This window comes from Rhinatrema bivittatum, chromosome 5 (assembly GCF_901001135.1).
Source record: "Rhinatrema bivittatum chromosome 5, aRhiBiv1.1, whole genome shotgun sequence".
NCBI lineage: Eukaryota > Metazoa > Chordata > Amphibia > Gymnophiona > Rhinatrematidae > Rhinatrema > Rhinatrema bivittatum.
Genome location: NC_042619.1, coordinates 333897763 through 333923851, shown reverse-complemented (window position 1 = coordinate 333923851; position 26089 = coordinate 333897763). Strand labels below are relative to the sequence as shown.

Genomic DNA, 26089 nt, shown 5'->3' with positions numbered 1-26089 from the left:
CCGAGGACCTCAGTTCACTGCCAAGTTTTGGAAACCGCTCTGCCAGAAGTTCGACGTCACCCGCATATCACCCACAAACCAATGGTCTAGCGGAAAGAACTAATCGGACCCTCAAACAATTCCTACGCATCTATGTCAATAGCAAACAGGTTAATTGGTCAGACCTGCTTCCATGGGCTGAATTTGCACTTAACTCGCACCCTTCCGCTGCCACCGGTTCGTCACCATTTCAACTAGTCTATGGCAAGTAACCTCGCCCACCACTGCATGTTCCTGGGACCATTCCGTCGCCGGCAGCACAGCTCTCCGCTGAAGAACTACATCAACTTTGGATCTCCACCCAGCAAGACTTGCTCAAGGCCAATCAAACGGCTGGCCCCATCCACGGCTGGCCCCTCCTACCTCCGTGTGCGGCGTTGGGACTGTCGCCGGTACCTCAGCGGTGGCAGGGAGGCATCCCTGATGCAGGCTCCTGCTATCCTCCCTCCGGGCATACCTGCCTGCCTGCCGAGTTCCTGCCATGTTCCACGACGGAGGGAACGGCCTTCTCTTCGTGGCGTCGGGCCACACACCAGCACTTCCTGCTTCCTCATCAGGCCATCCTCCTCTTAAGTGTGCGACCGTGCCCCCTGCATACATTTAAAGGGCCCTCATCACCAAATCATCTTCAGCTGCACCAGATGACTTCAAGGCTCAGGGAAGTACTTATGGAGGCTTCCTCTTCTTCAACTTGGCAATGAGTCTGCTTGCTTCGGTGAGTTGTCTGTGTCTTTGGTGCTTTTGTTCCTGGTTCCTGCCACTCGGAGTCCTGCCCTGCCTCTCTGAGTCCTGCCCCTGCCTTTCCGATTCCTGCCCCTGCCTTTCTGAGTCCTGTACCTGTTACCCCTTCTGCAGCTCCTGGACTGACTCTCTTGCTTCTGACCTCAGACTGGCGATTGGTGACTCTCTAGCTTCTGACCTCGGACTGGCAGTTGGCGATTCTCTGGCTTCTGATCCCAGAGTGGACTTTGACAAACCTTCCATCTTCTGAAGGGCCCACCTCCCGCGGGGAACGGGGCTGGTATTGGTGAAGATCCAGTCGGCCCTGCTTCAGTTCAGCCTTGCCTCCCGATGGGGGAGACCTGTGGGAGTTCGCTTCCTCAGGTAGTGCCAACTCCCCCTCAGGCAAAGGGTCCACATCTCCTCAGCCTTCACAACACTGTTTACCTCACCTCATTTAGTGACTTCCTATTAATTATTCATGAGAGAAAGCAAGTTAGTGTTAAAATTTAAACTAGCCAATTATAATGTTCTTTTTGAAGAGACTGGTACAAATAAGTTAATCTCTTTGTTTAAAAAGATTCAACCATGTGAACATAAGGAGAATATCTTAGGTGTTGGGGTAGGGTAAAGTGAGAATAATTTTCTTTGTGCAGAATAGCAAATGTTGCTTACCTGATGTAACAGGTGTTCTCACAGGACAGCAGGATGTTAGTCCTCACAAAAGGGTGACATCGAGGATGGAGCCCAACCACGGAAAACCTCTGTCAAAGTTTCAGGAACTTTGACTGGCCCCTACTGGGCATGCCCAGCACGGCACCAACCCTGCAGCCAGCAGGGGTCTCCCTTCAGTCTTGTTTCAAAGCTACAGGCAGTGCCGAAAAATAAAATAAAAACGAACCCAACACCGCAGGGTGGCGGGCGGGTTTCGTGAGGACTAACATCCTGCTGTCCTGTGAGAACACCTGTTACATCAGGTAAGCAACATTTGCTTTCTCACAGGACAGCAGGATGTTAGTCCTCACGAATGGGTGAGTACCGAGCTGAGAATGTCCTAACATGCACCAAATGTACCCAACGGCGTGCAACAGGCACAACAACTGGGGTGGAATTTGGGAGAGGGCATCCGCACCCTACCGGGAGGTGGAAGGGTGTTGGTACCTCATGTTGGAAAAAGGTTACGCAAGACAGATTGGCCGAAGATGGAATCCTGTCTTCCAGCTTTGTCCAAACAATAGTGGGACTGCAAATGTATGGAGGGAACTCCAGGTTGCAGCCTTGCAGATGTCAGGAAGCGGCACCGATCGCAGGTGTGCTACTGAAGTCGCCATGGCCCTCACAGAGTGTGCTTAACACGGTCTTGAAAAGGAATGCCAGCTTGCTGATAGCAGAAGGAGATGCAATCTGCCAACCAGGAGGAAAAGAGCCTGCTTACCCACAGGTTGCCCTAACTTGTTAGGATGGAAAGAGACGAATAATTGAGTGCTCTTCCTGTGGGCAACTGTACGGTCTAGATAGAAAGCTAGAGCCCGTTTACAGTCTAGGGTATGCAGAGTCTGTTCCCCGGAGTTGGAGTGGGGCCTGGGAAAGAAGATAGGTAGTATGATGGATTGATTAATATGAAACTCCGAAACTACCTTAGGTAAAAATTTAGGGTGAGTGCGGAGTACCGCCCGGTCCTGCAGGAGTTTAGTCTAGATATGCCTTCTCCCCTCCCTCCCTACGACCCTCCTCCCCCCCTTCTGCTATTGCTCCATTTTGGTTCTTTTTGTATTCTGATTTTTGTTTCTGCTAGCAATGTTATTTTGTTATATTATTATTTTGTTATATTGTTTTATATTGTTTTATTGTATTTCCCGCCTGAGTTCTTTGTAAAACCGGCATGATGTGTTTCACGAATGTCGGTAAATAAAAGTTAATAAATAAATAAATAAATAAATAAATAAATAAATAGTGTAAGGCGGATAGGTAACTAGGGCCTGTAATTCACTAACCCTGCGAGCTGAAGTGATAGCCAAAAGGAATAACACTTTCCATGTGAGATATTTTAAGTCACAGGAGTAAAGAGGTTTGAAAGGTGGTTTCATAAGGTGACCAAGAACCAGGTTAAGGTCCCAAGATGGGGCTGGAGGACGTAAAGGTGGCTTCAAATGGAGCAATCCTTTAAGAAAACGTGTAACAAGGGGTTGTACTGAAATAGGGGACACCCCGATACCTTTATGGAAGGCGGGCTACCGCACTGACATGCATTCTAATGGAAGAGGTCTTTAGACCTGATTCTGATAGATGCCAGAGATAGTCCAAGAATTTAGAAATTGGACAGGAAAGGGGATCAAGGAACTGAGAAGTGCACCATGATGTATACCTTTTCCATTTGTAGGAATAAGATTTCCTTGTGGAAGGCTTTCGTGAAGCGATCAGGACACGAGAAACTGAATCTGAAAGGTTAAATGGTTGAAGGACTAACCTTTCAACATCCATGCCGTCAGTGACAAGGCTTGGAGGTTGGGATGGAGGAGGCATCCGTCATATTGCATGATCAGTTGCGGGTCCTTTCCCAGAGGAATGTGCCTGCGGATGGAGAGATCCTGGAGTATGGGAAACCACACTTGGCGTGGCCAGTGCGGTGCTATCAGGATCATAGTTCCCCTGGCCTGACACAGCTTCACGAGAGTCTTCGACAGAAGAGGAAGTGGAGGGAATGCATAGAGCAGACCGGTTGTCCACGTGAGGGAGAATGCATCCCTCGGCCGAGAGTGCTGGCTCCGAATGAGAGAGCAGTAATTGTCTACTTTGTGGTTCTGAGGGGACGCAAAGAGGTCTATGTGGGGATAACCCCATTTGTGAAACAGAGAGGTCGCTACCAAGGGGTCGAGTGACCACTCGTGTGGTTGGAAGACACGGCTCAGCTGGTCTGCCAATACATTGTCTACTCCCGGCAGGTAGGTGGCCCTGAGGTACATAGAGTGGGAGAGGGCTTCTGCCCAAATCTGCGCAGCTTCCTGACACAGAAGGAAGGAGCCTGTGCCTCCCTGCTTGTTTATGTACCACATGGCCACCTGGTTGTCCGTCTGAATTAAGATTGTGTGGTTTGATAGGCAATCTTGAAAGGTCCTGAGAGCATATCGGATTGCTCTCAGTTCCAGGAAATTTATCTGGTGTTTGGCTTCCTCTGGTGACCAGAACCCTTGAGTTTGTAAATTGTTTACATGGGCTCCCCAACCGATGTTGGAAGCGTCGGTGGTGAGGATTACTTGGGGATCTGGTGGAAGAAAAGGCAAGCCCTGTAGGAGGTTGGATTGATTTGTCCACCAGGCAAGAGACAGACGGAGTGCATCGGTGATGGGAACAATGGAGGACAGAGGCTGAACAGCTTGTGTCCATTGCAGTCTCAGAGTCCATTGCATGATTCTCATGGCCAGACGGGCCATGGGAGTCACATAAACTGAGGAGGCCATGTGTCCCAGTAGAATGAGGAATTGGCGAGCTGTAGCTGTGGGTTGAGACTGCAGCTGGCGAGCTAGGGACACAAGGGTTTGAACCCGTGGATGAGGAAGGAAGGCTTTTACTTGTAAGGTGTCCAAGTCCGCCCCAATGAAGGATAAGGTCTGTGATGGGACTAAGTAGGATTTGTCGTAATTGACAAGAAATCCTAGAGAAAGCAGAGTTTGAATTGTTAGGGTCAGGGAGGACCGAGCTATCTGCTGGGTTGGGGCCCTGATTAACCAATCGTCCAGGTAGGGGTAGACGTGGACACCTGCCTTCCTCAGAAAGGCTGCCACTACCACGAGGCATTTGGTAAAAACTCGTGGTGCGGATGCCAGGCCGAAAGGTAGCACTCGATATTGGTAGTGATTGCGGCCTACTAGAAAACGCAGATATTTGCGATGAGATTGCGTGATCACAATGTGGGTATATGCGTCTTTGAGGTCTAGAGAGCAGAGCCAATCCCCTCTTTGCAGCAGAGGGAGAAGCGAGCCCAGGGTTACCATCTTGAACTTCTCCTTGTAAAGGTACTTGTTGAGGGCCCGTAGGTCCAAGATGGGACAAAGTCCCCCTGACTTTTTTGGGATCAGGAAGTACCTGGAGTAGAACCCTAGTCCTTTTTGTGAGGGAGGAACGGGTTCTATAACGTTTGACTGTAGGAGAAGAGAAACTTCCTGCTCTAAAAGAACAGAGTGATCGGCGAGTCTCCACGCCTGCAGGGGTGGGGAGTCGGGAGGTAGAGTCATGAAGTTGAGATGGTAACCCTGTGCAATTATCGCTATTACCCACTGATCTGTGGTGATATGACGCCACTTTTCTAGAAAGTGGCACAGCCGACCTCCTACTGGTATGGCTGGAAGAGGGGTTTGGCAAGTGCTCTCTAAATGAGAGTCAAAAACCCGCCGCAGGGCCAGGTTGTGGAGCTGGTGCGGGCTTTTGTTTACGAGACTGGCGAGGTTGAGTTTTATGGTAAGACCTCGCAGGCCTAGCCTTGGTTAGTGGGGGATAGTACTTCCGTGGCCGGAAGAAAGACTTTTTGGAGTCTTTTCTAAATGGCTGTTTAGAAGGCAAGTCAGGAGGAATGGATGAGAGCTGTTTAAGTGTCTCATGATGATTCTTTAGTTCAGCAACAATTTGTTGAATTTGCTCACCAAACAATTTATCCCCTAGACAAGGCAAGTCAGAGAGCCTGTCCTGAACCTCCGGACGAAGGTCAGATGACTTGAGCCAAGCCCAGCGTCTAGCAGAGATAGCCATAGCAGAAAGTCTAGTGGGAAGCATCAAATATGTCATAAGCTGTTCTTATTCATGCTTCCCCAGCTTCAAATCCTTTATTTAGTAGGGATTGAAGTTGTGGCTGGAACTGTTCTGGTAAGGCATCTGAGAACTCCTGCATTTGTTTAAGGATGACTCTATTATATTGAGTCATATACAGCTGATAAGAAGATATTCTAGAAATCAGCATGGCTCCCTGGTATACCTTCCTACCTATACTATTTAGGAATTTGTTTTCCTTAGTAGGAGGTATGGAAGAATGTGGCTTTACTCGTTTAGCTTTCTTTTGAGCTGATTCTACCACAACAGAATGATGGTCCAATTGTGGTTTCTGAAAGCCAGGTGCTGACTGCACCAGGTAGGTAGAGTCAGCTTTTTTATTTACCGGAGCAACAGATCCAGGAGATTCCCACAATTCTTTTTGAGAAGGTCTAGAAAAACCTGATGAATTGGAATAGAGGTGATGACCTTAGGGGCATCCAGGAATTGGAGCAATTCCATCATCTGGTGCCTGTCATCTTGTTCAGATTTGAAGCTGGAAAGGGACCAACTCCGACATGTCCTTCACAAAGTTTATGAAGAGAGGTCCTCAGGGGGAGAAACGCTTTCTACTCTCCGGAGGAGAGGGTGGTGAAGGCAAATCCAATCGGTGTCAGTCGAGGTATCATCACCCCCAAGTGTCATAAGGATTAGGTTGCTGACCCTTAGGACCATGAGCGGGCTGAATACCTGAAGGCCCCGGTTGAGGCTCCGAGAAACTCGAAGGAATCACTGGGGGCATCGAGAATGTCCTCGGTGGAATCGATGCCGGTACCGGTATCGATGCCGGTATCGAAGGAACCGGTGTCGGCATCGAGGGAATTGGTGTCAGCATCGGAATCCTCGGTGGAGCTGATGTGCGTATCGCCCCCAAGGAATGTATCGGTGGCGAGGGACGACAAGGCACCGATGGAACTATCCCCGAAGGGGAATTCGATACGGTGTTTCTCCACCTGATGAGAATGCTGTTGGTGATCCAGGTATTGCCGGTGAAAGGGCATTCATAAGCGCTTCCATCCGGGCAAGCAGCGGTGCCAGTGCTGCTGGAATCGGATCGGTGACCGGTTCCACTCTCGGTGCCGGAGTCGGTGCTGGAGGAGTCTGGAACCGTAGTATCGCCTTGTGGATGGCCTCCTGGACCAGCCGGTCCAGTTCTGCCCGGAGACCTGGGGTAACAAGACCCGGCTCAACGGGAGAGGGAGGCTGAGGCTGAGTCGGAGGGACCACCGTCACCGGTGGAATCGCGGCTCCCAAACCCCGGAGGGGTGAGGGTTGCCTCGGTGTCTGCGAGACAGTAGTGGACTGTGCCACTTCTGGTCGAGACTTCTTTGGTGGAGGCTCGGACGGTACGGAGGTCGATGACATCGATTCCTCGACGGGCCGAGACTTATGACGTCGATGGCGATGTTTCTCCTTCCGATCCCCTCGATGATCAGGGGAAGGGACAGGAGTCGATGGCCGTGAAGTCGTCGATGGTGGACGGTCACCGGAGGGCTGTCGATGGCGATGAGACTTCGACGGTGCCGGTTCCGATGACGTCGATGCAATCGATGGCGTTGGGGTCCGAGCATGGAAGAGGAGTCCATCTTTTCCATTCTGGCTTTGCGACCTTTGGTGCATTATGGCACATTTGGTGCAAGTCAGGACATCATGCTCACTTCCTAAGCACAAAACAACAGACTCTATGTGGGTCTGTGATTGACATAGTTCGGGGTACAGTCCGGACATCACGGAACCCCGACGCCATGGCCATAGGCCAAAAATTTAGCCGCGGGACTGTCGACTGCCAATGGGCCTCAAGGGCCAAACTCGACGGTAGTCGACCAAACGACGGCAAAAACTTACCGAAGTTCCGCGGATGAAAAAATTCGAAGAAGGGAGACCCCTGAGGGGCAAATTTTCTTCAGAAATTTTTAATTGAAGAATTCCTGTCAGGAACGTGGTTTAGAGCTCTTTGACCGCGTGGCTACTGCTGCGCGGAAAAAAGAAGACTGAAGGGAGACCCCTGCTGGCTGCAGGGTTGGTGCCGTGCTGGGCATGCCCAGTAGGGGCCAGTCAAAGTTCCTGAAACTTTGACAGAAGTTTTCCGTGGTTGGGCTCCATCCTCGATGTCACCCATTTGTGAGGACAACCATCCTGCTTGTCCTGTGAGAAAGCAGTGAATTCAACTCAGAATATATTCAATAGATTTTTACATTGAAGTTAATTTGCTCGCAGAACAAGCTTGTATGGATTGTATTTTTGTTCTAGTTAGATGATTTAGAAATGGGATTAAACATCTGTGAAGTCAATTTAGAATTTAAAATATACCTTTGACAAAAAGTTTTAACTAAATAATCTAATTAGTTACTGTACCTTTTGTTTTATTTTTAGCTTATTAAAAGCAGTTAACATTAATGCACACACATTTTTTATATCAGGCATTCTGTATTATAGAGGCCAAGAGGAAGAATCTTTGTGCTGAGTCAGGAATAGAGAGAAATTTCTTTTAGTTTTTATAGTTAGAATAGCTTGCAGTACTCTGTGAGTTGATCAGATTCCAGGGTCTACATCAAGAGATAGAGAGCATTGTGGGAGGAGCCAAGAAACCAGGATCACCACTTGTCTGCTCATTATCTAAGTGCTGCATGAGATTGACCTAATGCATCCTACTGGTCATGTGAATTCAAACCAAAAAAACACATATAATTCTGGCCAGAATTCAAATAAATTTGAGAGTTTTGGGCACTCATTAATACTTTCCCTTTCTACAGTGTCCTTCAGTGAAACTTATTCTACATAAGCATTATGGTTATCATAAATGTATACATCCTTTTGCTATAGACTTTCTTAGAGATGATATTTTGTATCATCATATGTTGCCTGGAAACTGAAGTAAATTGATATTTGATTTGCAGCTGCTGAATAAAGAAGTGTCTATGTGAGTAAATTTTCATTTTACCATAAGAATATGTGTTCTTGTCTCCTATAGATTTTAAGAATAGTTTAATGTGTAATACAAAATTGAACAAATACAAGATAAATGTACTGTTTTTGTTTGGTTTATTTAGATTAGAAATTCACTGGTTCCAATATTTCTCTACTTCTGGGAAAACCTTTATTTGTATTGGCACATTCATTTATTCATTTTAGTAACACAGCTGAGAGGTGGGGTTATTTATATAGAACTGCCCTGCAGAGGGTAACTAGAAAAATCAGTAATTTAAAAATTAACACCACCATTCCTTGGCCCAGCCACTGTGATAAAGGGAACTTGCAGTGCTCTCCCTCCTGTGCATACAGTTAGATGGGTGGGCAGGGTTTTATATAGGTCACTTTTCCCCTAAAAAATCCCTAGTTTGTATAAAAATATTGCTTTTATGCTTTCTAAAGATAACTCAGCGATATGATTAGGGCAGTGGGAAGTGCCTTAACAAAGCATCCTTATAAACAGGATGTGTTTGCTATTAATATATAGACATATGGAAATATGTGTATGGCCCCTATACCACAAAAGTATATAGAAGTTAACAGTGCTAACAAGTTTTGTGGTAAAATAGAGATTTCCCCTTTATGGGAACCCTGAATGATCTCAAACAATGTGTAACATCTGCTAGAAGTCACAGGATATGCAGATGCCAAGAGGTTATCCTGGAGCCAGTGTAGGAATGTTCCAGAGCTCTAGGTCATCTGTTGGTCAGAGGGTGTTACCTGCCTTTCTTGACAGAGAAGGGGCTACATCCCCTATGGGCTCAGTTGTTGAGGAGAAGTGATAAAAACTCTGACTCTACTGAATTTGGGGCTGCTTTAAATTGCAAGGAAAAGAGACAGGTTGCAGCTGTGATCTCTCTCAGGATACAGAAGAGAGTAGCTGAAGGGGTTAGGGATTTTCCGCTAAAAATCCCTAGAGGCCTGAGGAGAAGAAGCAGAGCGTGCAATACAGCCTGCAAGTTTAAAAGATAAAGCCTGTGCTTAACTGGAGCAGGAACATATCTGGACCAGAAAGACAAACTGTGCCACAAGGAACTCGTTCTGGGGCTCGGAGGATCCTGATGCTGCATCAGAAGGATTTTTCCTGAGCTGGACAGGACATTCTTGTGAATAATAATTTTGGGAACTGATGAAAATATGGAGAGTACTGTTGCGCTGGAGGTGGACCCTTGACCTGGTACAGGATTGGTATGGCCCTCTGGTCGGACCCAGAGAGTGCCTGCCACCAGGAGGCAGAGCACACAAGGAGAAAGAGACTAGCATTTGTCACGCATTTGGCCTGGTCAGCCGCTTGGCAGAGATGCTCCCTCACTTGATCCCACAGCCGGCGAATGGACTGCGCTGTGGACTGGGCTGCCGGTGACGGCACGCTGAGCGGAATCGGCAGAGGTAGGCGGGGTTGACGGCCAAAGACCACCGTGAATGGAGAAATCTCCATAGCCGAGGCGACATGGGTGTTGTGAGACAGCTCTGCCCATGGGAGGAGGTTGGCCCAGTTGTCTTGCTGATCATTGACATATGACTGAAGGAAGGTCTTGAGGGACTGGTTGGTCCTTTCGTACTGGCCATTAGCTTGTGGGTGGTATGCTGAAGTGAAATTCAAGGTGATATTAAACATTCTACAGAAAGACCTCCAGTATTTTGTGGCAAATTGAGGGCTATGATCTAAAACTATTTCTTGCGGTAGCCTGTGGAGATGAAAGACGTGAGTCAGAGTCGAGCCAGCTCCAGGGATGATGGTAGTCCAGGTAGTCCAGGGACAAAGTGGGCCATTTTAAAGAAACGGTCTATTATGACCTAGATTATGATATGCCCCTTGGAAAGTCCATGATAAAGTCTGTGGATAGACTAGTCCATGGTTCGGTGGGTGCAGGAAGTGGTTGGAGAAGCCCCCAAGGACATCTCGTAGGGGGCTTTTGTTGAGCGCAGACAGGCAAGAGTCAACATAGTCTCGAGAGTCCTTGACCATACCAGCCCACCAATAATGTCTGCGGAGCATCTCAAGAGTTTGGACTCGGCCGGGGTGGCCAGAAAGTTTGGAGTTGTGGGCCCAATGGAGCACACGTTTTCAAAGGCGACGGACCGTCTTACCTGCTGGTACAGTGGTGGTGACTGCGATGGAGATACAGGCAGGGTCAATGATATGCAGCAGAGTCTCAGGAGTATCCTCCGGCTCTAATGAGCATGAGACCGCGTCTGCGCAAAGGTTCTTTGCTGCCAGGTGGTAGCGAAGTTCAAAATTGAAGCTCCCCTATGAGGAAAGACTAAAGAGGTTAGGAGTTTTCAGCTTGGAGAAGAGACGGCTGAGAGGGGATATGATAGATGTGTTTAAAATCATGAGAGGTTTAGAACGGGTTAATGTGAATCAGTTATTTATTCTTTCGGATAATAGAAAGACTAGGGGGCACTCCATGAAGTTAGCATGTGGCACATTTAAAACTAATTGGAGAAAGTTCTTTTTCACTCAACGCACAATTAAACTCTGGAACTTGTTGCCAGAGGATGTGGTTAGTGCAGTTAGTGTAGCTGTGTTTAAAAAAGGATTGATAAGTTCTTGGAGGAGAAGTCCATTACCTGCTATTAATTAAGTTGACTTAGAAAATAGCCGCTGCTATTATTAGCAACAGTAGCATGGGATAGACTTAGTTTTTAGGTACTTGCCAGGTTCTTATGGTCTGGATTGGCCACTGTTGAAAACAGGATGCTGGGCTTGACTGACCCTTGGTCTGACCCAGTATGGCATGTTCTTATGTTTCTTACGTGCAAAGAAGAGGGCACATTAGGCTTGTCTAGGGTTGAGTAACTGTGCTTCTTTCAGGTCTTCTAAGTTCTTATGGTTGGTAAATATAGTAAATCTGTGTTGCGCCCCTTCGAGCCAGGGGCGCCATTCCTGGAGGGCAAGTTTCACGGCCAGGAGTTTGCGATCTCCAATAGTATAGTTCCATTCTGTGGGCGAGAACTTATGGGAATAGAAGGAACACGGGACAAAAGTTCCCTTGGTGGAGTACTGACTAAGGACCACCCCAGCTCCAATGGCGGACGCATCAACCACTACAATGAAGGGGCGGTTAGGGTCTGGATGACGGAGACTCGGGCCAGTACAGAAGGTTTCTTTCAATGCTTGGAATGCAGACTGGGCCTTGGGGCTCCACACCCGAAGGTCACTTCCCTTCTTCGTTATGGTGGTGAGTGGAGTGGCCAACATGGAGTAGTCTGCAATAAAATGATGATAATAATTCGTGAACCCCAGGAATTTTTATAGGGCCTGCAGACCAACTGGCTGCGGCCAATCATGAATACCTTGCAGCTTGTCCGGGTCCATGGTAAACCCTTCGCTAGAGATAATATAGCCCAGAAATGGGAGGCTAGAAAGCTCAAAAAGGCACTTTTCTAGTTTGGCGTAGAGATCATGGTCCATGGAGGATGGTCTGGACGTGGAAGTTATGGGATTCCAGATCCTTGGAGAAAATCAATATGTCGTCCAAATACACTACAACGAATGAGTACAGAAGGTCCCGGAAGATCTCATTCATCAGGTGTTGGAAGATGGCGGGAGTGTTGCATAGCCTGAAGAGCATTACTCATAGTCTCCATCCCGTGTATTAAATGTGGTCTTCCATATGTCTTCAGGCTGAATCCGGACTAAGTTATAGGCTCCACGTAGATCTAACTTGGTGAAGATTTGAGCCCCTTGCAGCCGATCAAAGAGCTCACTGATGAGCAGTGGGTACCGGTCCTTCCAGGTAACTTCATTCAGACCCCTGTAGTCAATACAGGGCCTCAGGCTCCCATCCTTTTTCTTTACAAAAAAGAACCCGGCACCCGCCGGGGAGGTAGAAGTCTTATAAACCCCTTGGCTAAGTTTTCTTTAATATATGCAGACATCGCCTGGGTCTCCGGGAGTGAGAGAGGGTAAGTTCTGGCCTTGGGTGGTGAGGAGCTGGGTAAGAGTTCTATAGGCAATTGAACTTCCAGAGCGGGGGCAGGATATCGGCATTCTGTTTGGAAAATACGTCCTGATATTCCATGTAGGGACTAGGTAACCTGGGAAGGGTTGTGGAAGTTAGTACTGGTACGGACAGGGACACCTGCTGTAAACAATGGCTTTGGCATCGAGGGCCCCACTGGGTAAGTTGAAGCGACTGCCAGTCGAAGTGGGGTGAGTGTAATTGAAGCCATGGGAGACCGAGGACTACGGGATGTACAGCAAAATTGCTTACCTTGTAATAGGTGTTATCCCAGGCAGCAGGATGTAGTCCTCACATATGAGTGACGTCACTGACGGAACCCAGCATGGGAAATCTTTCTGTCAAAGTTTCTAGAAACTTTTGACCGGCCATGTGAGGCCACTGAGCATGCCCAGCATCCTATGATATTCTCTGCCACAGGTATCTCTCTTCAGTCTAGTATGTAGCAAAAGAGTTTAGTAAATTAAATCATAAAAGGATATGAGCCCAACTCCGCGGGGTGGCGGGTGGGTTCTATGAGGACTACATCCTGCTGTCCTGGGATAACACCTATTACAAGGTAAGCAATTTTGCTTTATCCCAGGACAAGCAGGATGCTAGTCCTCACATATGGGTGAATAGCAAGCTAGAGGCTGAGTCCTTTTGTTGTGAAATATTGTTGTTGAAAAGGAATCAGCCGGAGATCACAGAAGATTGGATGTGGAAGGAGTTGGGATTAAGCTGGAAACAAATTCTTTAAGACAGATTGTCCGTAGGCCGAATCTTGTCATCCTTGTTTGTCTAGGCAGTAATGAGCTGCAAAAGTGTGAAGACAACTCCATGTTGCTGCTTTACATATGTCGTGGATAGGCACTGAACGGTAGTGTGCTACTGAGGTTGACATTGCTCGTACTGAATGCGCCTTTACTTGCCCTTGGAGAGGAAGGCCTGCCTTTTCATAACAAAATTGTATGCAATCTGCTAGCCAATTTGATAAAGTATGTTTACCCACTGCTTTACCTGGTTTGTTTGGGTCGTAGGATACAAAAAGCTGTGTGGATTGTCTGTGTATTGCAGTGCGGTCTATATAAAAAGCTAGTGCATGCTTACAATCCAAGGTATGCAAGGCTGTTTCTCCTGGATGGGAATGAGGCCTTGGAAAGAATATGGGTAAATTTATGGATTGATTCAAGTGGAATTCTGTAACTATCTTGGGAAGGAATTTTGGATGAGTACGGAGAACCACTTTGTCATGTAGGAACTTAGTATAAGGTGCGTACGTGACAAGTGCTTGTAACTCACTAACCCTTCTAGCTGATGTAATGGCTATAAGGAAGATAGTTTTCCAGGTGAGAAATTTAAGATCACAAGAATCTATGGGTTCGAAAGGAGAACGCATGAGTCTAGTTAGTACCAAATTCAGATCCCATTCTGTGACAGGTGGTCGAATTGGTGGCTTAAGGTGAGTTAAACCTCTCATAAATCTGCTTACGAGAGGTTGTGTGGAGATAGGTGCATCTGCTATCTTGTTATGGTATGCAGAGATTGCACTTAAATGTACTCTTACCGATGAAGTCTGGAGACCAGATTCTGAAAGATGGTATAAGTAGTCTAGTAGAGAAGTTGTGGGGCAGGTGAAAGGATTTATGTTCTTTTCGGAGCACCACAAAGTGAACCTCTTCCATTTAGAAGCATAGTTCTTTCGTGTGGAAGGTTTACGTGAAGCTATAAGCACTTGAGATATATTGGATGAAAGATTGAGTGGTTGCAAGATCAAGCTTTCAACATCCATGCTGTCAGGGATAGGGATTGAAGGTTGGGATGTCGCAACCGCCCCTGATCCTGAGTTATGAGAGTGGGAGCTACTCCCAGTCGAATTGGATCCCTGACTGAGAGGTCTAGCAGTGTGGGGAACCATACTTGTCGAGGCCAGTATGGGGCTATGAGTATCATGGACCCTTTGTCCTGTTGTAACTTTACTAGAGTTTTGGTTATGAGTGGTATCGGAGGATACACGTATAGTAGGCCTGAGCTCCAAGGGTGAGCAAAGGCGTCCTTGGCTGGCTGATTGTTCTGTTTGTGAAGAGAACAGAATTTGTCCACTTTGTGATTCAGATGTCACAAAGAGGTCTATTGTTGGTTGTCCCCAACGCTGAAATATCCTGGTCACTACTGCAGGATCCAGGGACCATTCGTGTGGTTGGAATTGACGACTGAGTCGATCCGCTACTACATTGCGAATGCCTGCGAGATAAGTGAATCGTAGGAACATTGAGTGGTTCAGGGCCCAGCCCCAAATTCGTGCAGCTTCTTGACAAAGGAGATACGATCCCGTACCTCCCTGTTTGTTGATGTACCACATGGCTACTGTGTTGTCTGTTTGGATTAGAACAGTCTTGTGTGAAAGGCAGTGCTTGAACGCATGCAGTACATAACGTATAGCTCGAAGTTCCAGAAAATTGATTTGATATGTTGCTTCGAGTTTTCTCCAAGTCCCTTGAGTGTGGAGATTGTCTATATGAGCTCCCCATCCCAAGGTGGATGCATCTGTAGTTAAAGTTATCTGTGGGACTGGTTGTTGAAAGGGTAGGCCTTTGCACAGGTTGTCTTTGTTCGTCCACCAAAGTAGAGATGATCTTAGTTGGTGGGTCAGTGGAATTGGATAATGTAGTGGTTGAATGACTTGAATCCATTGTGATCGTAAAGTCCATTGGGCAACTCGCATGGCAAGCCTTGCCATTGGTGTAACGTGAACTGTGGAGGCCATATGACCTAGCAGTATCAGAAACTGATGGGCTGTGGTTTGTGCTCGTAAGGAAATGGAATTTGCTAGTAGAATGAGAGCATCTGCACGATCTATAGGTAGAATAGCCTTTCCTAGATCTGTGTTCAACTCTGCTCCTATGAAGTGAAGCAGATGAGTTGGAGTGAGATGGGATTTTTGATAATTGATGAGAAATCCCATGGAGTGAAGTAGAGCAATTGTTCGAGTGAGAGAAGTTATTGCTCCTTGTTGAGATGGACTCCTTGTGAGCCAGTCGTCTAGATATGGGAAAACATGGACACCTTATTTGTGCAAGTGTCCTGCTATGACCGCTAGACATTTGGTGAAGACTCTGGGAGCAGATGCAAGTCCAAAGGGTAGAACTCTGTATTGGTAATGTTGATGGTCTACCATGAAGCACAGGTACTTGCGATGAGGAGGGTATATTGGAATGTGAGCATAAGCATCTTGAAGATCCAGAGAACAAAGCCAATCTCTTGCTTGAAGAAGTGGAAGCATGGTGCCTAAAGATACCATCCTGAATTTTTCTTTCTTCAGAAATTTGTTGAGATTTCTGAGGTCTAGGATGGGACGTAGGCCTCCTGTTTTCTTTGGAATGAGGAAGTATCGGGAGTAGAATCCTCTGCCCTGCTGTGTCCAGGGCACTGGTTGTATGGCCCTGGATCTCAGAAGGGTGGATAATTCTGCCTGTAATTGATGCAGTTGAGAATTTTATCGAGGGCAGGAAGTTGGTGGAAATTCTGGAGGAATTGAGGTGAGACTATAGCCTCGAGAGACTATGGAAAGTACCCATTGATCTGATGTTATGTTTTGCCAATTTGTGTGAAAGTGAGATATTCTTCCTCCCACCGGTAGATTTGGCTTGGGATTGAAAGGTTGGGTCTGTTCTCTGGTCTTTGTTTCAAAAGCCTGTTGCAGGGCCTGTCTGTGCAGGAGGTTGTGGACGAGCAGGCCTGGATTGTCTGGCCTGGGAGCGTTGTGTAGGTCTGCTGAACCTACCCCTAGAAGTGTGGGGGTAGTATCTGCGTATCCTGTAATAGGAACGTCGCATATCTCTTCGTGGAGGACGATGAGAAGACTGAGTAGCAGGCTCTTGAGGGGTTTGAGACAGCTGACGTAGAGTCTCAGTGTGGTCCTTAAGCTGTTGTACAGCTTCTTGAATTTTGTCCCCAAACAGATTGTCACCAAGACAGGGCAGGTCCACAAGTTTGTCTTGTACCTCAATTCTGAGGTCAGATGCTTTGAGCCAGGCCCATCTGCGAGCAGTGATTCCAGCTGCTGCTGTCCTGGAAGCAGTCTCAAAATTATCATAGACTGCTCTCACCTCATGTTTGCCTGCCTCCAGTCCCTTTGTTATTACAGCTTGTACAGGCTCCTGGAACTGGTTGGGTAAGGAGGTTACAAACTCTTCCATCTGCTTCCAGAGGTTCCGCAGGTATTGAGTGATATAGAGTTGATAAGCTAGTGTATCCAGGAATCTGTGTTCTCTACCAGGTGGATGGATGAGTGTGGGCGCACACGTTTAGATTTTTTCTGTGATGACTCCACTACTACAGACTGGTGTGGTAATTGCTGTTTGTGGTAGCCTGGAGCTGGTTGGACTATGTAAGTAGTGTCCACACATTTATTCACTGCAGGAGTAGAAGCTGGGTGTTCCCAGATTCGATTTTGGAGATCTAGTAAAACCTCATGTACTGGTACCACCAGTACTTGTTTGGGTGGATCCACAAACTGTAAAACCTCAAGGGTTTGTGCTCTTGTGTCTTCCTCTGCTGTAAGTTAGAATGAAATTGAGTCAGACATGCTTTGAATGAATGAGGAGAAGGAAAGATCCTCTGGGGGTGACTTCTTTCTTTGATCAGGAGAAGAAGGGTTAGACATGAATTCCTCTGAAGAAAAAATGAGAGGGTTCATCATCCCAGGAATCTTCAGAATCTTCTCTATAAGGTGATTTTGGCATTGTTTTAGATGGGACATGGAGTCCTGAAAGACCTGGCTGTGGGTCATCGATGGAAAATCCTGCAGAAGTAGTATGTGGCCTAGTAGATGGTAAATTATCGATCACATCTTGATACCTTTGTAAAAGACGTCGATAAAAGGACTCATCTTGAACTTCTGGAGGTTCCAATGCAGGTTGCCGCGATGGTAGCAGGGATGTTCTTGATGTTGTGGTCGGTGGAAATGGCATCGAAGTCATCGACGTCGATGGAAGTGGTATTAACATCAAGGGGCTCGATGGAATATGAGCAAAGAGTGATGTGGATTGTGTCCTGAGCCTTGGTGTAGTGGTTATGAAACCGGTCGAAATCCTCAGAGGCAAGAAAGGTGCCGTCATCGGTCATGCCACTGGCATCGGTACTACTACTGGCATCGATGTTGGAGGCATCGGGATCGAAACTGGAGTCATCGACATCGATGCTGGAGGCATCGGCATTGATGCTGAAAGCATCGTCATCGACACGGATGGTGTCGGCATCGTAGGAACCGTCGTAACATTTTGCTCTTGAAGAGCTTGTAGGACCGCTTGTCTTATTAATATAGACAATTCCAGCTGTACAAGTGGTGAAGTCACCGATGTTGTACGCGGTGGCGGTACGGAGGTGTCCATCGACGAAGTGTGAAGAGTAGTTGGAATCGGCGAAGACGAAGGCCCAGGCATCGAAGGTGCCGGTGTTTCCTGTTGTCGGGGCCGCTTTGGCATCGATTCGTCCTGGGACATCGATGTAGAAGATGACGGACGTCGATGTCGATGCCGATGTTTGGATTTTTGGTGTTCTGCCGATTTAGTCGATAGCACCAACGATGGTGAGGATGGGCAATCACTGGATCCATCCGGACGCGGTTTTTTAAGTAAAGCCCTCTTGGTCGCTCCGGCCGGAGATGACCTCGATGATTTTGAGGGAGAAGGGATTAACTGAAGTTGAAACAGATGTTCCATCTTCTCTTGTCTGGCTTTCCGTCCTTTTACTGTCATTTCCACACATTTGGGGCATGTACTGACATTGTGTTTTTCTCCGAGGCAGAGTACATACTCCAAATGCGGGTCAGTTATCGACATATTCCTATTACAAATCGGGCACTTTTTGAATCCCGTCGCCATTTTGGAATCGACGGCCATCAATGGATGCAAATGTGAGGAAAGGGATTCCTAGAAAATATGAGAATGAAGGGAATGGTACTCACCAGCCGGCGAGCTTGAGAGCTCCTATGAGAGAGAATATCAACAAATTGAAAAAATATCGACTTTTTCAGTCACAAGAATTGTGGAGAACACAACGGCTCTAGTCCCGCGATGCAAACAGCAGCGCAGAAAAGCGAAGACTGAAGAGAGACACCTGTGGCAGAGAATATCATAGCATGCTGGGCATGCTCAGTGGCCTCACACGGCCGGTCAAACGTTTCTAGAAAGTTTGACAGAAAGATTTCCCATGCTGGGCTCCGTCGGTGACGTCACCCATATGTGAGGACTAGCATCCTGCTTGTCCTGGGATAATAACTGTTTCAGAACCAGGAGGGTGATTTCATCTTCATGGAGAGTCCCCACGGTCAGACGGATAGCCAGGGTCCGATGAGTGATACGGTCAGGTAAAAGTTCTCCGTGGATGGAGGCAATGTGCAACGGCACCTCCAGTGGTTGAGTAGGTATCTGTAGGAGAGTGACTATCTCTTCAAGGATGAAATTTCCACCGGCCCCGGTGGTAGCGAAGGAATGTGCCTCCCTGAGGAGGGAGACAGGTAGCAGAAGTTGAGGGCCAGATACTGTAGTGCCCAAGCTCAGGATCCCCACTGGGCTCAGGATTTGGAGTTTCCCGGACGCACCGGACAGAACCCCAACAGTAGAGGCAGAGACCAGACTTTCTTCTTCGGAGGCGTTCCTCGGGAGTAAGGCGACCACAGTTTATCTACATTGGTTCTTATGGAGATTGAGGAGGCACCAGTAATGCTTTTAACCTGGGACTCGCAGACCGGGGTGGTTGTAGGACGGGAGGTCGGAGAGCCTTTACTTCCCGGTGCTTTTCCCGAAGAGTCTATTTGCCCAAATCAGAGAGATAAGTTCTTCCAGAGATGTGGGGCTCTCTCAGCGCCCAAATTCATCCTTCAGAACAGGTGACAGTCCCTCGAGATAGCGGGCCCGCATGCAGTCTTCCTGCCATCCCAACTCGGTTGCCAGGGTTCGGAACTCTACCGTATATTCAGCGAGTGAGTGTGATCCCTGGCGGAGGTGGAGGAGATGGTGGCCGGCGACTGCCTGTTGGCTGTGGTCCTCGAAGGTGCGTCAGAATGCTGAGATAAATTTAGGGAGCTGCTGTAGTACTGAATCGGAGCGCTCCCAAAGTGGGGAGGCCCATGCCAGGGCCTTCCCTTCCAGATGAGATAGGATGAACGTGATTTTCGTCACTTCATCCAGGAAGAGAGAAGGTTGCAGTGAGAACTGCATGTAGCATTGATTGATAAAATCTCCACAGAGACGAGGATCCCCATTGAAATTCTATATTATGAAAGAGCAGTGAGCTATAAAAGTATTCTTTCTGTCCCACAAGCCTATTACACCACTGAGTCCACAGCGTCAGAGTATTGGCGGTTGTGGAAGAGACAACTATGATAGGTCTCCATGTTTTCTTAGGTTGCCACACCCTTGAATTTAAAAGCATAGAGCCCACTAATGATTGTTCTAAACCCATCCACTGTTTCACCTCCCTCCTTCCATTCCAGTCCACTATTGCACACAGTTGGGAAGCTGCATAGTACCATAAAACATTCGGGACTCCCAGATCTCCTGTTAACTTTGAGTGATAAATCACGGGATACCCTAGGGAGCCTATGCCATCAAATGAAGTAAAATATTCTCCTTTGCCATAATTTCAGCATGTTATTTGAGACCCTAACTGGTAGTGTTTGGAACAAATTTTAACTAAGGCAGTATGTTCATTGTCACCAAGGCTATCTTTCCCAACCAGTAGGAATTATAACCCTCCCATTTCTCCAAGATTCTTAATATACTGTTTGACAGTGGGGAATACTTAAGGTTGAATTAACTTCCATTTTCTTTCCCACATAAACCCCTAAGTATTTTATCTTATGTTTGGTCCATTTAAAGGGAAATCCATGTATTAGCTCTGCTAAATTCTCCTTTGGAACAGTGATATTCAATATCTCTGATTTTTCAAGATTACTCTTGAAACCAGAAACCTTACTAAATCTCCCCATTTCTGTCACCACTCTCACCAAGGGAATGGTCTGGGTCCACTAGGGTGAACAAAATGTTATCTGCAAAGATCAATTTGTAAGAACTGCCAGCAATGGCTACTCCTTGAATAGAAAGATTCAACCTAACCTTGATAGCAAAAGGTTCTAAAAATAAAGCAAAGAGTAGCAGAGAATGAGGGCATCCCTGCTGTGCATCACCACACACTGTAAAGTTATTGGAATTGCCTCTATTCACCTTTACACATGCACCCAGAAGATCATACAACTTTTGAATCTATTCGATGAAATGTCAACCAAAGTTCTTCTTTTCCAAAATTTTAAAGAGGTAAGGCCAGTGCACCATGTCAAATGCTTTCTTTGCATAGACATTTAAGAGCAATATAGGAATGTTTTCTCTTTTCTCCCACCACATAATATCTACAATTTTGTGAATATTGTCCGCAGCCATTTGCCTGGGTTTAAAACCTGCTTGAACTGGATGGATTAGTGAAGCAGTCACACCCTTCACGTGGTCTGCTAGCACCATAGCCAGAATCCTAAGGTCAATGTTGATAAGGCATATTGGTGTATATATGATTCACATATCACAGGATCCTCTTTTGCTTAGCTGTTATAGATATCCAACAACTCAAAACCTCATCCAATTCCTTTAACAATGTGTCCATATGATACTGTAAATAATTATTAAGTTATTTATCTTAACCCCATACAGTTCCTTCTTACTCCTCACTGTTCCTTTTTTCTCTTTCTCCCAGTTATTCTACCCCTGTTTTTTTGTAACTGCTTCCCCCCTGCACTAGTTCTAGTTCTATGCACCCCTTGTTTCGATGTAAACCGGCATGATGTGACCTGTTCATGAATGCGGGTATATAAAAAAAATCTAAATAAATAAATAAATGAATGGGGAGGAGCTGGGAGGGCCAGCAATGACTGAGAGGGTGATGAGGCAGCAGACGAGCTGTGGGCGAGAGCCCCTGGGTTGGCCATAGCGGACTCTTCTAGTTGAGAACGCAGTCTAACGCAGTCTTTCCACTGAGGTGGCCAATGCTTCAATGAATTGTTGCTGCTCCCAGACACATGTCGCCAGACCCAGAATGGCCTGCAAGGCAGAGGACTCCACTGAGACCATGGCCTTGACAACCTGTTGCGCTGGAGGTGGACCCTTGGCCTGGTGCAGGATTTGTAAGGCCCTCTGGTTGGACCCAGAGAGCGCCTGCCACCAGGAGGCAGAGCACACAAGGAGACAGAGGCTAGCTGGAGCTTTGCCAATAGCAATCCGGGGTTTCCGCAGGTTGAGCCCTTGGGTACCTGGACCACCTGGACTTAGGTGGGCCTCAGAGGGTCTCCCGGAGAGGTAGCGGAGAGGTGTGCCACCACGAGCAAAGGTGCACAGCTGGTGAAGAGAGGAGAGATTAGACCCGAACAAGGATCACTGGAGACCTCAGGAAAGCAACAGGAAATTAAAGTCCTCTGGGCAAGATAGGCAGCGCCTAAGTGGTCTAGTCTGAGGCAGGCCGTGGGCAGCATCCGAGAAGGCTTGTCTGGTGGTCACAGGAGGAGCAAACAGAGTATCCAATTGGAGCAAAAGGGTCAAAGCCAGGGTATCCGTCCGAGGGTGGTCAGCCAAAGCAAGGGTCGGTTCCGAGATCAGTACGAGCGTAATCAAGGCAAGCAGAGGTCAGTTCCAGGTGGCGGTCAATGTGGTTAGGCAAGCAAAGGTCAGTTTCAGACAGCGGTCAGCGTGGTCCAAAGGCAGGCAGAGGTCAGGTCCAGGCAGCGGTCAAACATGGTCAGGCAAGCAGAGGTCAGTACCGTGTATCAGTCCAAGAAGGTACCAGGAGAAGAAAATGTGGAGAAGGAATCAGGACAGACGCTGGGACACAGAGAGGACCACGGGAACACAGGAACGCAGGAGCACTGGAACAAGACATGAACACAGGAAAGCAGGAACAATGTAACAGAGACTGGATCAAGGAAGCAGGAACAGAGGAATGAAGGATGGCAATTAGCTACACCAGAGGTGTTGACCTGTTTGTCAAGGCGAGGTCCTGGGGGCAGGGCCTCGCTATTTATAGTCCTGTTACGTGACATCATCGGAAGGCGTCCGGGCCGAGGTTCCTGTCCTCGGCCCTTTAAATGTGGAGACTTCGGCCGCGCGCGCACCTAGGGGCAGAGCTCTGCTAAGAAGCCTGTGGCGTGGAGGAAGCTGGAGAGGCCTGAGGAAAGCGTCTGGGACGTCGGGAGCTGGCAGCCACGGCAAATGAAGAGGAGCCGGAGCTTGTGGAGGGAAGCGCAAGATGAGCAGACTCAGTCACGGCACCAACGCGGCTGGGACGTGCAACAAGTACCAGGCTAGGGTGTGCAAAAGACTAAGGAGAGAGAAGAAACAAAGTAACCAGAGACCCTGTGTTTCTGTAAGAAGAAACTGTTATTTAAGGAGAGGAGCTGTAAGGAGAAGAGTTAGAGAATTTCTAGAACTGTGATTCTGTTTAATTTCTGCATCTGCTTAAACTGTCATTATGTTTGATTCAGAAGATTCTGCAGTAAACTATATTTTGGGCACAACTCGAGTCTGGAGAGTGTTTTGTTTGTGTGGAGTGTTCTCAGACTGGTATTGGCCCTGCAGGTTAGTCTGCCCCCAGCTCACGACCCTGGAGACTTAATTCCAATCTTGGGATAGTGACCCCAATGCTCCCTGAGACTGGGAAGGTACCCCAGGTGTACAGGGGGTAACCTGTGAAAAATTAAAGAAGTGCTTAGTTTGTAAAATGTCACTCCTATTCTCTTTTTGGTTTGGGGTAGAGATTCAAGGTCATATGCTCACTCTCTCTGCTTTTGGAAAGCATCCTCCAGCCTCATGCTCACTGTCTGTCGCCTCTGGCTTGGGAAATAGATCCCTCAGCCCTGCAGTCTCTCCTGGGGCCTGGTGAGGGGATACCCCACCCTGTGCTAGGCTCTTCTCTTTTAGCCTGGGGAATGAATACCTAGCCCTGCATATTCTGTCTGCTCCTGGGGACTCAAGAAAAAGATCCTCATGCTGACTGCCTATCTCCTCTTGGGCTCCACGTGGAGCATCCCTGGCCCCACACTCATTGACTACTCTTGACGTCTAGGAAGGGTATTCCGGGCCCTACACATTTTCTTTCTGCATCAGAGATTGCATGAGGGGATGGCTGGACTTTCCCTGACTCCTGTCTCCTCCGGGCCTTGAGAAGGATATCCCCAGGCCCAGGTGACTTCTGACTACTTTTGGGCCAGGTGATCAGTAGTCACTGTCTCTCTCTTCCCAGGACTCTACTTTTTTTTAAAATAACACACGAATCATGCTGACCTTGTCAGAGAAGCCTGCATGCATATGCTTGGTGTTCATTTTTAAACTGTTTCACTTTTCTTGAAAACACTGTTATTTATTTATTTATTTTTGCAAAACTGTCTTTTACTCTTCCCAAAGACACCATGGCCATGCATATAAGTCAACAAGAAGTGCCCTAACTGAGCACATAAACACCGTGAGTTTGGTATTAGTATAGAGCTTATTATATATCTTTGGCTAAAGGAATCTTAACGTTAAACGTGTTCTCTTTCTATTCCTTCATTTCCCATGGTCCCTTACTCATCTCTTTCTCCTCTCCTTCATCCCCTCTGAGTCACACTTACCTTGCTGTAGTTTGCTCCCAGTACCAGACTTTCTGCTCCTGCTCTGATGGCTTCACAGGACACACAGTTTGAACCATCAATAAGATTAACAATATTTTGTTTTCTCTCCTGCAATGCCGATGCCAGGACTTCCTGCTGCTGCTGCACGTCCCAAGTGCTTTCATTAAGGTTCTGTATTTGGTATACTGAATCCTCCAGGTCTTAAAGAAATTACAACATTAATCACATTTTCTTTTCATTTAATTTCTGGCTTACATGCCCTCTTCCCTGACTTGTCAGCTGCTTCAAAGCAGATTGCATTCAGGTGCCGCAGGTGTTTCCCTGTCCTCAGCATGATTACAATAGGGAGATAAGTAGAAGCCTGGCTACACATGTAAATGTTTCATACTTTTATAGCAATTTTCAAATGCCCACTTATACGGATAAAGTGCATTTACACATGTAAAACCCAGGTTTAAGCATGTAAATGCTGTTGAAAATCAGGATGTAGGCGTGTAAGTTGATTATGTGGATACCTTTCCCCGGTCTTGAGGTAGGAATTCCCAGCATCAATCCCTGTTACCCCAGAACCCCCAAAAAACTAATTTTGAAATCCCATGCCCTGGTCTGAAAACTCATTCCGACCTAACTTAAAAAATTTCAGACTCCACAGGCCTCCCCAGCCCCCTTACTCTTTTTTACATAACTACCTGTCATTTTCTCCAATACCCAGCACACTATGTGCAGCCCTCTGGAGGTTTTGCCTAGACTGGCTAATTCTTTTGCTTCTGTCTGCTTGCTAGATAATAAAAGGATAACTTTCAAACAACTCCATGCTGCCCCATATACGCGCATATATGGGTAAACGGGGATCTACTACAGTATTTTATAATATGCGGGTATTGGTTTATAAAATATGCATATATCCGCCTCCCCAGCATACTCCCATATGTTTCAGTATTTTGAAACCAGCAATAGAATGCATGATAACAAGCAGCAGATTTGGGGGCAGGTCAGGGGTGTTGCAGGGCGGGGCCAACATTTACCTGCGTAAATCCCAATTTTAAAACTAGTGAATGCAGTGTGCATCAGGCTGTTATCTGCGCATATTTACTTCTGCTCTTTTTCAGGTGTAAGTCAGAATAAAACTCATAGCCAAAAACTGACTGGGTGAGGGGTTTGGGTAAACTGGGGGGAGTGTAGGCTGAAGAACCAGGGGGGGAGTCTTGATGACCTAAAGATTGACTGGGCAAACTAATGGAGTAGGAGATCAAACTGCACACATGTTTTAAAATGTGTTCACTTGCAAATGTAAAAGCTGACAAGCACTAAGGAAAGATATGCAAATAACATTTCCTCGCATAACTGCTTAAAAGTAGGGGCATGCATATGCTCACTAGGTGTATTTTACATTATATGCACGCATTTCCATGAACAATTTAAAATTCCAGCATATATGGGCAAGAGCACACTTATGTTATAGATTCCACCATATATTTTACATGTGAAAAAAAAAATTATATATATATATATATATATATATATATATATATATATATATATATGTAAAACCCTGATTTATACACGGAAGTAGGTATATATTCAAAATATGTGTGTACCTGAAATCCCAGTTTGCAGATGCTTCCACCAGTTCAACCACTCCTCCTCCAGTTCACGAGGACCCTCATAATACTTCATCGTGAACTCCTCCCAGTTAACCCAGCCCTCCCATCCAAAATCAACAGATGAGTCTGTTATCAATTGCTCTAGTTCAGTGGTCCCCAACCTTTTTTGCACCAGGGACCGGCTTCAAGCAAGACCATTTTTCCATGGCCAGGCAGGGTGGGGTGGGAGTGGGGTAGGGGCGGGGCAAATTCTCATCTGCAGAGCAGAACTACAGTATAAGAGATCGTGAGCTACTTGCCATAAAATTGGCCCTCGAAGAATCACACCCATGGCTAGAGGGTGCACAACATAAGTTCAT

At 47.0% G+C, this 26089-nt stretch overlaps 1 protein-coding gene across 1 annotated transcript in view; it reads right to left on the bottom strand.

Moving 5' to 3' along the window:
• The window catches only part of LOC115092941 (prominin-2-like), a 192004-nt gene that overhangs the window by 41567 nt on the left and 124348 nt on the right, over positions 1-26089 (bottom strand). The window contains exon 7 of the mRNA XM_029604436.1: positions 24127-24326. Within this exon, the coding sequence (XP_029460296.1) occupies positions 24127-24326 (200 nt within the window). The remainder of the gene's footprint in view (positions 1-24126; positions 24327-26089) is intronic.